Source organism: Pan paniscus, chromosome 13 (genome assembly GCF_029289425.2).
Source record: "Pan paniscus chromosome 13, NHGRI_mPanPan1-v2.0_pri, whole genome shotgun sequence".
Classification (NCBI taxonomy): Eukaryota; Metazoa; Chordata; class Mammalia; order Primates; family Hominidae; genus Pan; species Pan paniscus.
This window is the reverse complement of record NC_073262.2, coordinates 88,438,257-88,454,071: the sequence shown is the minus strand read 5'-3', so window position 1 is coordinate 88,454,071 and position 15,815 is coordinate 88,438,257. Positions and strand designations below refer to the sequence as shown.

General features: G+C 35.1%; 1 protein-coding gene across 2 annotated transcripts in view; it reads right to left on the bottom strand.

Annotated features, from left to right (window-relative positions):
* FSIP2 (fibrous sheath interacting protein 2) overlaps positions 1 to 15,815 on the bottom strand; it is a 99,500-nt gene that overhangs the window by 48,271 nt on the left and 35,414 nt on the right. For both annotated transcript variants that reach the window (XM_055108840.1, XM_034954621.2), the window contains exons 14-15: positions 4,568 to 4,625; positions 1,030 to 1,066 (exon numbers count right to left, since the gene is read on the bottom strand). In XM_055108840.1, coding sequence (XP_054964815.1) covers positions 1,030 to 1,066; positions 4,568 to 4,625 — 95 coding nt within the window. The remainder of the gene's footprint in view (positions 1 to 1,029; positions 1,067 to 4,567; positions 4,626 to 15,815) is intronic.

Genomic DNA, 15,815 nt, shown 5'->3' with positions numbered 1-15,815 from the left:
TAATCCCCAAATACACAAACATATTTATTTTTAACTTATTTTATAAGCAATGGGTTAGTGGCATTAAACACATATTTTGAGATGACAGTCTTATGTTGTAAAATACATGTCTTAAATAAATACAGTCTAAATCAAATACTTAAGAATCATACCTAAATGTTTATAGGAAGATAATTATTCTAAATCAACTACAACACATATAAACTAAGACATTCAAAATATGTCATTTTTCTTATTACTGGAGATGATAAACAAAAACCTACGTTATTACTCTTAGGTTAGTTACGGCGAAGAGATTCTAACCTCAATATATAAAAGAGGGATATATTTCTAACGTTTTCTTTGTAGTGAAATATGATAGATAGAATCCTAGTTTTTAATTGCTTTCTATTACAACATTAAACTGAAAAAAATTCCCTTGGGTCAAAGCTATTGTATTTGCTGCATATTCTATGAATTGAGCAAGTTTCCATGTTAAATAGCGTCTCAGAGCATGTGTTGTTCCTCAAATGCTTTCTCTTTCCTGACTTTTCGGTCTAGATCCAGAGTTAGGCCTCATAAAAATACACGATCTTATCTTTGCCTGTTCCAAGTCTCAGCTCATAGGTGACCAGGTCCCTTTTCACAAAACTACTGAAGACAGATCCAAGCATCTCAACTCACCTACTACTGAGTTCACCAGCAAGATCTGAAAGGCCTTATTGATTAATGGCTTCCCATGATATAATAGGCTTGTGGTATTTGATTCTCTTCCTATGATGGTTATAGATCCGTTAATATCTCACCATTCTATACCCATGAGACCTCGTCTTGAAGGGTCAATATTATCTTTTGATAACAATTTTGGACCACAGAAAAGTATAAGAATTAACTGAAAGTAGACTTCAAAGAAGAAAAAGGGGCAAAAAGGAAGCCTAACAAATATCAATGGATGATTCCTATTACTTAGTTAACAAAATGTTTTCTATTATGATGCATCAGAAAGTATGACTAATATGTTGCTTTCTCGGTGGATTTTATGATACATACTTTTTCTTGCGAGCAATTTTGCAGCAAGTTCTGTTGCCTGTAAAGAAAGGTTGATCATTTAGTTATTACATAGAGTCAAAAATTTATAAAACTTTTCCCAAAATTTCTAATTATTGAATCATTTTGTTGTATCTAAGATTTTTTCTCTAGAAATTCAAAATGAAGAATATACTGTTTTTTCCAACCCCCCTATTTCACTTCCTCCTTAGACTGGCCTCTAGTTTCGGAAATGTGCTTTATTACCCAGGGGTACAGAATTATAGCTGCTGCATAAACAGTGTATCTCTCTGATCCTTATACTTCCAACACACCTTAGCCATGCCTACATTGTGTTTCTCTGAAAATGGATATAGGATTTGCAGGAAGTGGGCAGATGAGTCCCTTCTGACTGCTAAAAGCCCTGATGGAGTAGCAAGGCATCTGACCAGGACTTTCTGATAATCCTTTATTTACTCGTTCAAATGCCATAGTTCCACTGTCCTCTCCCCATATTCCACAGTAGGAAGAAAATATGTGAATGATTATTCAGTAACTATGGGTTAAAATCATAAGTAAGTTTCTAGCTATATTTAATACCAATTTAGATGCATTCCTTTTATGTGTATGACAATATTCTATCATGTGTTGTTAGATTTACCGTCACACACTAATGAAATAAAAACATAGTTTTCTAAATTGCAAAAAAGAATAGCTCAATCATAAAAATAATAGAAAAATAAATATTAAAATCTAAAACTGAAGTCTGATTTATTTTTGTATATTTTTGCTGATTTGAACTGCTGCTTTTCTTCTTTCTACTTTCTTAAGAAAATTGGCACTCCTTTCTAGGCCTGCACTCTACATGATCAAATTTACATTTCCCCCTAGGGATATAATTCAATTTTGAGAAATAGCCAGACTGAAAACTATATCCTGTATTTTGGCAGAAAGGAAAAGAAACTTCACTGGGTTCAGTTCATAAAATGGGCTTCATGACAATAGTCTACCCTTAGATTTGTACCTTTTGGCAGTATTCAACTAGGAGCATGAAAGCTGATATCAGTGACATGTTCTCTATCATTTATCCTAATTTGTTTTTCTAGGATCTGGTTTCTTAGGTCAACTCAAGTTTCCACAGGTTTTTCTCTTAGATATTCTGCAACCTAATGCATTCAGATTCACTTTTCTGTTTTCTTCATGTTATATCATTGGCACAAAACATAACTAACTCAAGGAGTTCTATGTATTCATTGGTTGGTAGCAGTTCCCAGTAGACTTTTTGCTCCAAAAGCATACAAACAGCACGAAAGTGCAAAGGCCTACAGGTAAAATTAGTCAGGAAACTGAAAAAGCTTCATTGATGACTATTAGAAAACAATTTTATTAACCAGATAAAGCATGGCATCAGCAGAAATGGCAGGGTAAGTATCTTCAGAAATTCATTCCTCCAAAAAAGTAAGAAGTAAACTGGCGAAAGAAAAATGATGAGAATTATAGTTTCTGGGGCTCTAATTAATTAAAGGCTTGCAACATTCCAGAGAGCACTTATTTAGGAAAAACAGTGAATCTAGGTAATAGCAGTAGGTTTTGGTGTTTTAACTTGTCTTATTTTCATCCACTTTCTCCAGCCTCATAATATCCTTGAAAAATAATACCCTGAAATCATAGCAACATAGTTTTATCTTGGTATCTGCCTAAAAACTAGCATTATAGTTTGAACATAGTAGGTTCTCAATAAATGTTTGATAAATAAATTCCTATTTAAAGTCTTTCGGATCTGTGACTACTTCTCTCTAATCCCAAATGAAGCCTTTGCAGGCCACTAATAGCTTTTGGGAACTGGTTCTGAGTTTCTTTCTTTCAATTTTTCCTATATATTGGTGTCAAAGTTATTCATTGTGTACGCTAATTTGACCATTACACCCCCACTAAAAACCATCAGACTATTACCCAATAAATAAACTACAAGTTTTAACCACAGTCTTCAGGGTAGTAGATTTATTGCCTTCTTCACTGTTACTCCTTATACCTTCCCTGTAATACAAAGTTACTTATCACCTGAGTGCAATGCTTAATTGCTGCAACTTTACTCCCACTGCTGTCATATTTACTTTATTTTCATTCCCTTGGTACTGAATTTTCATCTCAATTTTATAAATCTTTTGTAACATTAAACAAATGATCAGGAACAAGAAAACTAAGCAATAAGTGAGAAAAGAAATGATGGAATAGATGTGAGGCTTCCACAGCAAACGCCTATAAAACCTGCAGTTAAACCTGAGCAAGAGGAATGTGACATATGTGTCTTTGCTCTTTATTTGGATCTGTGTGTATGCTCTTGGAGCAGTGGCGAAGAAGCTCCAGGTAAGGTATAGAGTTCTTTATTTTTCATCAAGCTAAGATTTTTAATGAAACAATATCCAAAATGCTTGCTATGAAAGATTCAAGTGATTTTTGTAGTTCTACATTCTTGGGTAGGAGAAGATAAAAAATGCAGTTATTACAACTATATTATGAGCCTCTTCTAACCTTTTCTTTAAAGAGGTAGGTATTTATATTTCTAATAAATAAAAACGTTTGTATCAAATAAGTAAAATAAACAATGTTATTTTACATATGGTCTACACACGGTCATCAAGTTTTATTGCTTTGAACTAGACAAGCCAGTTTCCTTCCTTCTGCATCTTTTACAGTGTTATGTATCATATGAATACTCAATAAGTCAAACAAACTGATATTTATCAGTCTTAAAGTAAAAATTATTATTTCAGGAAGCCTTGTCTGAACATGTCAATATCATTTGCCATCATGCACCACTTATTTTACTCAATCATCTTCATAGGAATTTGGGGTTTGTAAAGTCTATCCTAGACTTCATTTGGCTTGTTCATTTTTAAAAAAGATGATGGCATTGGGTGTAAAATAATACAAAGCTCACTGCCATTACTTAGATTCATGTTTTCCTCTCTTTCTTTTCTTGAGTTGAGAAAAACAGATATAAACATCAACAAAATAGGTGGTCACTAAGGTTTGAAGAATGAAAAGTCCCTGGGCTTAACAACTATCTCTTCTAAGTGCCATAATTTCCACTACTAGAGATTATTATTTTTTATTAAACTGCAAAATAGCCTTTGGGGTGGGGGAATAACCGATTAAGTCATTTATACTATAGAGTAAACTATTTTACCAGCCTTAGACAGCCAATAATCTCAAAAAGCATAAGAAATGGTAGCTGTTTCAAAGAAGAGAAAAGCAAAGAAATAAAGCCAGATCATGAGAAGCTACCGGAAGAAGGCTATGATGCGGATACACTTGAAAGTGGCATGGAGACCCTGACTATAGCTGGATTATAGATAAGGAGAAGGAGAAAGGAAAGGACAATGATTCACTTTGTCTACAATTTAAGCTTAGTGCTGAAAGTCTGCAAAAGACTAAGTTTCACTAAATCCAAGTAGAACTATAAAAATGGAGGATTCCATGGAATCATTTGCTTATGAGCAGCACTCTTATGTAATCATTAAAATTATTTATGATTATATATAATTCCTTAGGTACTTACATATTTGTGTAAACAGGAGAAGAAAATATACCCGGGTCTGTAGCATGAGCCTGAGGTCCTATTTATCAGAAAAATAAAATTACATAGTTTGTATCCATCCTCAGCAACTTGCTAAATGGTAATCCTCCAGTAGGTATTTATTCTCTGTTATCACTGCCTCGTTTACAGGCTTTCAGGGACTCTCCACAGTGAAGTCCAAAGTCCTTAGCAAGGACCTGTACTGTAAGATCTGATGTCCTCATCTACCTCTCCAGTGTCTTCTCTGACTAGTCTTTCATACTTATGCTATGGTCCAGAGACAGAATATTTTGCAGTTCCCTAAATATATCATGTTTCTCATGCTTCTCTGGACTGTGGTTTTGCAATTTCTTTTGTCTAGAACACCCTGTGCTGTATTTTAACTTCTCATATTTTAGGTCTCGTTCAGCTTATGTTAACTCTTGAAAGCCTTCCTTGATACGTACCTGAATAAATACCCTTCCCAGTGCTCTCAAAGCACTCTAAACATGTCTATATTATAAAACTCATCATGCTACACAGTAATTATGTTTACTCTTGTGTACACCTGATTATGACTTCCCTTTAGTGTCTGGTCAGAGCATTTAAAACAAGACATTGGGCCCCCCAAAAGATGGAGAATTAAAACTAAGAGCTCCTAAAAATATACAGATGCTTCTTGACTTACAATGGGGTTCATATCACAATAAAACCATCATAAGCTGAAAATATGTTAAGTTGGAAATGCATTTAATACACCTAACCTGCTGAACATAATAGCTTAGCTTAGCATGCTTTAAATTTGTTCTGAACATTTACATTAGCTTACAGTTGGGCAAAATCAGCTAACACAAAGCCTACTTTATAATAAAGTGTTGAATTATTTATTATATAATTTATTGACTGCTGTACTGAAAGTGAAAAATGGAATGGTTGTATAGGTACTTAAAATACAGTGTCTATTGAATGTTTATTGCTTTTACACAATCCTAAAGTTGAAAAATTATAAGTCCAACCACTGTAAGTCAGGGGCCATCTGTTTAGGATCCCAATGAGCTACATCTTCAATTAGTCATCTACAAAAAAAAAAAAAAAAAAATCATGCCACAGAGGAAGCAGAGAAATTATGTCTTGGCTTTTGGCTGTGGGTGGAGAAGGAGGAGGAGAAGATAAAAGTATTTGCTAAGAATTCGTAATCACAGATTATGTGTTCTATGACCTTGAGTTTCAAATCCACAGAAACTGTATTGTCTCTAAAACTACATATGAGAATTTAATTTAAAATGAATCTGTGTTCACAGCTCTTACAGATAACTGGCAGCAGCGTATGTAAATTTTCTTTAGAGAATTACAACCTATCCAAATATTATTGAATCCCCAACAATAAATTTCTGTCAAAACTGAGCTCACATATAACAGTAACAACCTCCCACTCCCCACAGAAATATAAAAAAAGAAAAACAAGAAACCATGGCTTTTAACAGAAACAAAAACAATATATTAAAATTAGACCTCAAAGATTTCAAATATTTGAATTAGCAAACATAAAATAGCAAATAAGAGGACTTTATATGTTTAAATATATAAAGAAGGCTTTTGAAAGGATAAGAATAGAAAAAGAGCCTATAAGAAGTCCAAATTTAAAAATAACTATTTAGAAATTGTATTTTATATATATAATATACCATAGTTCAATTTTACAAAGCAATTAATTTATGAAATAATAAACTATATAGAAAAACTAAATAACTAAAGAGAGAATTAGCGAACTAGAGAACATATTTGAAGAAATTAACAACAGGAATGCAGTGAGAGAAATGGAAAATACAGTTGTTAAAGGACATGAGACAAGAAGGTAGTCTAATACTCACAAGAAGATAACGAAAATGAAGAGAGGCAATATAGAAAGAGGAAATGGCTGAAGCTTGTACAGAACTGCTCCTTATAATAATACTAAAGAAAAAATAAAGAAAACATCTTAAAAACAGCCCGAGGTGGGGGACGGAAGAATCACTTACACAGGAATAATTACATCATAGAATAAAAAGTAAAATAATTAAACAAAACAATTTTTTTTTTTTGAGATGGAGTGTTGCTCTGTCACCCAGGCTGCAGTGCAGTGGCACGCTCTCGGCTCACTGCAACCTCTGCCTCCCAGGTTCAAGTGATTCTTATGCCTCAGCCTAAAAATCCATTATCTTTAAAGTGCTAAGAAAAAAAAAATAACTGTCCCCTGAAACTTACTCATACCCTTGGACATAATGACATTCTAATACAAGGATAAAGACAATTTTATCAAATAAAATCTGAGAATTTACTCCCAAAATACGTTCACTAAAGACCTTTCTAAAGAATGCGGTACTTTAGAACAAATGGCAATAATCCCAAGAAGTATTAAATGCAAGAAGGAATGAGTGGAGAACAAAATAAGCTGGTAAACAGGTGGACAAATATAAATAAAATCTGTATAAAACAATAATAAGAAAGTAATTTGACTGATAAAACCTTTACAATGTCAAAATTTAAACTATTGGACAATAATAAGTATGATATAAAGTTATGATTAGAAGTAAATTATCCAATTTTAACTTTTATTTTAAATATACTTCAACATAACTAGAAGAGTAAATTTACAGCGTTCAACACAAAGAAATAACAAATGTTTGAGTGATAGATCTCCCAATTAACCAGACTTATCACTATACATTGTATGCTTATATCAAAATACATATGTACCCCAGAAAAATGTCTGATTTTATGTATCCATAAAAATTTAAACAAAAATGTTAGGGTAAATGCTAAAAGAAATATACATATGTTATGCAATTTGTAAAACAGTAAAAAAAAAAAACTAGATAAAAACTAAATTTAGCACTCTAAGATAATGCAATAAAGAATAAATAAAAATATATTAAAAAGTAGGACAAAGAAACCACAAAAAAGGCAGTAGAAAACTTCCGAAGATTTGTAATTTACATAAATACAAATTGATTGGGTTCAGTTAAAATTCAGAAATGCTAAGACAATAAAAATAAAGCAAAATCCAGCTGTAGATTGTCTACAAGAGGCATCTAAACAAATAAAAACACTAAGATTAGAAGGTGACATCTCTATATTAATATTAGACACATTTAAGGCAAAAAACATAACTTATGGTAAAGGTCACTGCATGATGATAGGAATATTCAATTCACCTGGAAGATATGATGATTCTAAAATTTGGATAAGTCTAATCACTAGATCAAAAATATTTTTTAAAATGGGCAGAGCTACATTAAGGAGTTTGCAAGCCCACTATCATTATTTTCAATAATTTTTAGAACAAGGAGTAAAAAATAAGTATATATGTGTATTTGAATATATAATAAGCTATATATTTGAAATACACAATTCACCGTCTTGATTGAATGGACATATTTAGAACATTACATCCCAAATTGAGCAATATTCATTGTTTTCAACCACACAGAAACTATTAAATAGTAATCATGTTTGCTAAGCCATAAAGCATGCTCTAGATTCCTCTTTATGGTTGGTATCATAAAGATCATACTCTCAGTCTACAATGCAATTAAATTATAAATGACCACCAACAAAAGTAAAGTAAAAATTAGAATAACTAAGCCAGGAGCACAAAATTTAACAACTAACTCATGAGTACAAACTAATAAACAAAATTGGATATTAAACATGATTTAGAAAAAAATGAAATATTATATTGCAAGTTTTTTGATACATTTTATATTTTCATACATATCACCAATTAAGTTTCACATACTGTTCTAAAAAGTTTAAAATATTAACTCATTGAATTCCCATAACAATCATCATATGTATTACTACTATTATACTTATTTTATAGTTGGAAAATCTAAAGAACAGAGACATTAAATAACTTGGCCAAATTAACATGCATTTTAAGTACTGGAGTATGGATTAAACCTAGTTACCTGAGTACATCTGCTTAGCAACTATGCCATACTGCCTTTCAACAATCTCATCTAAATAAATAGGATATATTATAACTTTATGCAAATATATCTGAAAATTTAGATGAATTAAATAAATTTATAAAAAAAGTTACTTGCTAAAAGCACTCAAAAAGAAGAAAAATAGTTTTGAATCACTAAAGTCATTGAATTCATAATTTAGTTTTTTCTCACTAAAAGAACAAAAACTAGGTTATTTATTTTAACAGTGACTTCTACCGAACATTCAAAGAATATATAATTTCAACTTTGTAAACGTTTATAAAATAGTAAAAGCAGGCAACATAATTAACTCATGGGGCTAGTATAATCTTGACACGAAAACCGTATCAGGATACTATGAGAAAGGAAAATTACAACCCAACCTCTCTCAAGAACCTAGATGCTAAAATCCTAAACAAACTACTAGTAAATTTAATCTACACATGTATAAGAAGAAAAACACACGATAGATAGAATTGATTTAATCAAGGATGTGTGGCCATTTTAACAAAAAAATATGATAGCCTTAACAGATACATAAAATATATTTTAAAAAGTCAAAATTCACCACTAATAAGGAAGTTTTGCATATTAGAAATAGAAAGATACTTTCTTAACCTGACATTATTATCTACCAAAAGATCACAGTACATATCATACTTAATGAGAAATTATTTAAACTTTTTTTTAATTAAGAAAGAAGACAAGGAGCCCACTTTTACCACTTTATTAATCATTGCACTTCAGGTCTTAGGAAAGGGAAGAGTGCAAAAAAAAAAAAAACTACAATTATAAGAATTGCAAAGGAAGTAACTAAATTTTATTATTCGCAGAAGATATAATTTGATTTTTTTAAAAAACACAGTTACTTCTGTGTTATGGGGACAGGATTAATATATTAGTAAATATTAAGCCCTCTGCTGAGAAAAAAAGAGGGTCTCTCTACCCCTAACCTCCCTCAGCTGTACTTTACAGCACTCTGTTATTTTCAGGGAGGAGGTTATGGTCATCCTCAGAAGCAAAACTGACGGAAAATGTATAGCCATGCCTATTCATTATGTATTATCTCTGGCTGATTTCCTTATGATAGAGTGAGTAGCTGCAACAGAGACCATATGCCTGGCCAACATGTGGATTAGAATCTTGCATCCTGGCCAGGCACGGCGGCTCACGCCTGTAATCACAGCACTTTGGGAGGCTGAGGTGGGCAGATCACCTGAGGTGAGGAGTCCGAGACCAGCCTGAACAACATGGCGAAACCTGGTCTCTACTAAAAATACAAAAATTAGCTCTGTATGGTGTAATCCCAACTACTCGGGAGGCTGAGGCCGGAGAGTCACTTGAACCCGGGAGGCAGAAGTTGCAGTGAGCCGAGATCACACCATTGCAACTCCAGCCTGGGCAACAGAGTGAGACTCCGTCTCAAAATAATAATAATAAAAATCTTGCATCCCTCAGACAGAAAATAGACTTATTTTGTATATCCATAAAACACTTAAAAATGTCATATATCATATCACATATTTAGCTATAAAGAAAATTTAATGTCAATGAAAACAGATTTAAAGCCTATGCTTTTTGATGCTAATTCAAATAAATTAAAAATAAATAATAGGAATGTTATCAAAATTAATGTCCATAGAGATTTAATTTTCTGATATCAATTCAAGTAAATTAAAAATAAATAATGTTATCAAAATTAGAAATAAAAGAAATTTTATTTCCAGGTAACCATTACACTGAAAGGGATTCTAACAGGGAAAGTTAAAAAATACATATAAAGCAATGAAAAGCAGGACAACTGACATCAAAATGTACAGTGTTGAGTTGTACATCCATAGTAAAATATAGAGCATGAAAGCTATTATTATTATAATTTTTATTTTTTCTTATTTTATTTAATTTTTGAGATGGAGTCTCACTTTGTCACCTGGGCTGGAGTGCCCTGGCATGATCTTGGCTCACTGCAACCTCTGCCTCCCAGGTCAAGTCATTATCCCACCTCAGCTTTCCAAGTAGCTGGGATCACAGTTATGTGCCAACATGCCTGGCTAAGTTTTTGTACTTTAGGTAGAGACAGTGTATCACCATTTTGCCCAGTCTGGTTTCAAACTGCTGAGCTCAAGCGATGCACCCGTCTCGGCCTCCCAAAGTGCTGGGTTTACAGGCATGAACCACTGCACCCAGCACAATGTAATTTTTAAATAAAAACCTGGCCAGGTGCGATGGCTCACGCCTGTAATCCCAACACTTTAGAAGGCAAAGTGGGTGGATCACCTGAGGTCAGGAATTCGACACCAGCCTGGCCAACATGGAGAAACTCCATCTCTACTAAAAATACAAAAATTAGCTGAGTATGGTGGCGCACACCTGTAATCTCAGCTACTCGGGAGGCTGAGGCAGGAGAACTGCTTGAACCCAGGAGGCAGGGGTTGCAGTGAGCCGAGATTGCACCACTGTACTTCAGCCTGGGTGAGAGAATGAGGCTCCATGAAAACAAGACAAAAACAAACAAACAAAACAAAAACCCCACAATTTTGGAAGATAGAGTTAACAGATGGTCTGGGACTGTTCTATCCTTAATTCTGTGGAAGCTTAGATAAAAAAATCCTGCTTGACAAAAGAAACTACCATCAGAGTGAACAGGCAACCTACAAAATGGGAGAAAATTTTCGCAACCTACTCATCTGACAAAGGGCTAATATCCAGAATCTACAATGAACTCAAATTTACAAGAAAAAAACAAACAACCCCATCAAAAAGTGGGCGAAGGATATGAACAGACACTTCTCAAAAGAAGACATTTATGCAGCCAAAAAACACATGAAAAAATGCTCACCATCACTGGCCATCAGAGAAATGCAAATCAAAACCACAATGAGATACCATCTCACACCAGTTAGAATGGCAAGCATTAAAAAGTCAGGAAACAACAGGTGCTGGAGAGGATGTGGAGAAATAGGAACATTTTTACACTGTTGGTGGGACTGTAAACTAGTTCAACCATTGTGGAAGTCAGTGTGGTGATTCCTCAGGGATCTAGAACTGGAAATACCATTTGACCCAGCCATCCCATTACTGGGTATATACCCAAAGGACTATAAATCATGCTGCTATAAAGACACACGCACACGTATGTTTATTGCGGCATTATTCACACTAGCAAAGACTTGGAACCAACCCAAATGTCCAACAATGATAGACTGGATTAAGAAAATGTGGCACATATACACCATGGAATAGTATGCAGCCATAAAAAATGATGAGTTCATGTCCTTTGTAGGGACATGGATGAAATTAGAAACCATCATTCTCAGTAAACTATCGCAAGAACAAAAAACCAAACACCGCATATTCTCACTCATAGGTGGGAATTGAACAATGAGATCACATGGACACAGGAAGGGGAACATCACACTCTGGGGACTGTTGTGGGGTGGGGGGAGGGGGGAGGGATAGCATTGGGAGATATACCTAATGCTAGATGACGAGTTAGTGGGTGCAGCGCACCAGCATGGCACATGTATAGGTATGTAACTAACCTGCACAATGTGCACATGTACCCTAAAACTTAAAGTATAATAAAAAAAAATCCTGCTTGATGGTTTGCAGTCATAAGAGAATAACTGACACTTGACAAGCCTTCTTACCATAATCAATCAGAAAATTAGAAGACTATATCAATAACCTTTTAATTATGGAAAACAGGAATCACAATAATGTACTCTCTGCACAAAGGGATAAAGATAAAGTGAAGTTTTAAATTACCACATATTATTAACTAAAGACACTTTCCAGGCAATAACATACTATGGTGGTTTAACTAATTTGAGGAGTTAGAAATTATACAAAGATTTTAAAAAGCTAAGGCAGCTACAAACTATAGAGAATAATACCAGGAAAATATGGCATTATATACAGGAAGAAGTCCATGCTTCTAAAATGGCATCCTGTTGAGTTTTTAGCTCTATATTAAGTTGTACAATCTAGTGTGATACCCAGGCAAATGACAACTTCTTGTAGAAAAAAAGATTACTGTGCAGGTGTGAAAAGAATAAGTCTCAATTTCACACAAGACTGGAAAATATTTTCTAACTGACTAGTAAGAGAGGAGGGACTTGGTTGAATGTCTAGCACATCTTACAGAGACCCCAGAAAATTCATCTCCATTTAGGAGAACTGAAGGATCCATAAAGTAAAATTGACATTATATGTCCCATAACAGCATTTAAACATAAGCCTTAAAAAATCATGATCATACATAAACTTGTTAAAACAAAATTCTCCAATCTTTAAAAGCAGACAAAACTCAACAATAGCATAGCAGTAAAACTGTCCGATATGCAATAAAATATGTAATACATGGAAAGAAACAAGAAGAGATATAGCTAGGAAAAATATTAGTCAACAGAAATAGATTTAGAAACAGCACAGATGACACAATTAACAGGAAAGACCTTAGAAACATTTAATGAGGGGGAGAGAGGTTAAGATATAAAAACAGCCAATAGAACTTGTAAAATAACTCATTATCTGAGATTAAAAACTTACTGGTGTGATTTGACACTACAGACAAATAAAATAATCTCAAAGACATAGCATTAGAAACTATACAAACTGAAGCACGTGTATTTTGAAAAGATTTGTAAGTAGTTAAGAAAGGCTCAGTAACCTGCAGGAAAATATCAGGTGATCTAATGTATGTTTAAATTGGGGTCCCAGACTACAGTCAAAGTGAAAGAATAAATTATAAAATTAGCTAGAGAAAAGCATCTAGTCACTTACAAAGAAAACCTCATTAGAATAACAGCAGATTTCTCAGCAGAAACCTTACACGCCAGAAGAGAATGACATAAAATATTCAAAGTTTTGAAAGAAAAATAGTGCTGGCCAAGAATTCTATGTTTAACAAGATTAAGCTTCACAAATTCAGGAGAAATAAATTTTTCCCAAACAAGCAAATACCGAGGGAGTTCATCACCACTAAACTGGTCCTGTAAGAAATGCTCTGGGCCTGGCGTGTTGGATCATGCTTGTAATCCCAGCACTTCGGGAGGCTGAGGCAGATAGATTGCTTTGAGCCCAGGAGTTTGAGAACAGCCTGGGCAACATGACAAAACCCCATCTGTGCTAAAAAAATACAAAACTAGCTGGTATGGTGGCATGTGTCTGTAGTCTCAGCTATTTGGGAAGCTGAGGTGGGAAGATGGCTTGAGCCTAGGATGTGGAGATTACAGTGAGCTGAGATCATGCCACTGCACTCCAGCCTGGGTGACAGAGCTAGATCTGAAAAAAGAAAAAGAAAAAAACAAAAACAAAAGAAAAGAAAGGAGAAGAAAAAGAGAAGAGGAGAGGAGGGGAGGGGAGGGGAGGAAAAGAAAAGCTAAAAAAAATTCTAAACTCAGGTGATATTCACCATTATGAAAACACACAAAAGTACAAAATCAGTGACATGGTTTGGATGTTTTATCCCCTTCAAATATCAGTTTGAAATGTAATCTCCCAGTGTTGGAGGTGAGGCCTGATGGGAAGTGTTTGGATCATAGGTGCAGATCCCTCATGGATGACTTGGTGCCCTCCTTACAGCAGTAATGAGTGAGTTCTTGTGCTGAGTTCACATGAGAACTGGCTGTTTAAAAGAGTTTGACACCCACCCACTGCTGCTTTCTTACCATGTGATATGCCTGCTCCCCTACTTCACCTTCTGCCATGAGCGGAAGCTTTCTGAAGCTCTCACCAGAAGCAATGCTGGTGCCATGCAGAACCGTGAGAAAAATAACCTATTTTCTTTATAAACTACCCAGCCTCAGGTATTCCTTTATAGCAATACAAATGAAACACAGAAAATTGGTACCAAGAAGTAAGGCATTGCTATAAAGATACCTGAAAACATGGAGGCAGCTTTGGAAATGGGTAATGGAGAGAGATAAGAAAAGTTTGAGGGCTCTGGCTCTGAAGAACACAGGAAAATGAGGAAAAGTTTGGAACTTCTTAGGGACTGGTTAAATGGTGGTGACTGAAATGCTGATAGAAATATAGACAGCAAAGTCCTGGCTGATAAGATTTCAGATGGAAATGAGAAAGTTATTAGGAACTGAGCCAAAGGTCACACTTGTTATGCCTTAGCAAAGAGCTTGACTGCATTGTGTCCATGTCCTGGGCATTTGTGGAAGGTTGAACTTAAAGAGTGATGTCTTAAAGTATTTGGCAGAACAAATTTCTAAGCAGCAAAGCATTCGAGAAATGATGTGACTGCTTCTAACAACCTATAATCAGATATTGGGGCAAAGAAATGACTTAAAGTTGGAACTTATATTTAAAAGGGAAGCAAAGTGTAAAAATTTGTAAGGTTCACAACCTGTCTTTGTGATAGAAAAGGAAAGGGTATTTTCAAGACAGAAATACAAGCAGGTTGTGGAGCAATCACTTACTAGAGAGATTAGCATGACTAAAAGGGGGCCAAGTGTTAACAACCAAGACAATGGAAAAAAGCCCTCAAAGGCATTTCAGAAGTCTTTGGGAAAGCCCCTCCCATCACAGGCCCAGAGGCCTAGGAGGAAAGAATGGTTTTAGGGGCCAGACCCAGGAAACTGATCCTCTGCTCAGCCTCAGGACACTGCTGCTCACATCCTGGCCACTCCAGCTCCAGCCTCAGCTCAAAGGGCCCAGGTACAATTTGGGATGCCACTGTGGACATTGCAAGGCATAAGCCTTGTCAGGTTCTATGTGCTGTTTAGTCTGCAGGTTTACAAAATGCAAAAGTGAAGGAGGCCTGGCAGCTCCATATAGATTTCAGAGTATGTATGAGAAAGGCAGGATGCCCAGGCAGAAGCCTGCTGCAGGGCTGAAGCCCCTGCAGAGAGACTCTAGTAGGGCAGTGCCAAGGGGAAATGTGGGATTGAAGAACTCACACTGAGTCCTCACTGGGCACTACCTAGTGGAACTGTGGGAACAGGACCAATGCACTCCAGATCCCAGCATGGTACAGCCACCAGCAGCTTGCCACCTCAGCATGGGAAAGCAGCAGGCATTAGACTCAAATCAGTGACAGAAGCCATGGGGGTTCCACCCTGAAAAGCCACAGTGGTGGGGCTGCCTAATGCCTTGGGAGACCACCCCTTTTTTTTAGTGTTCCCAGGATGAGAGACATGGAATCAAGGGAGATTATTTTGGAGCTTTGAGATTTAATGTTGGCACTGCTAGGTTTTAGATTTGCATGGGGCATGTTGCCCCTTTATTTTGACTGTTTTCTCCCTCTTAGAATGGAAATTCTACCCAAT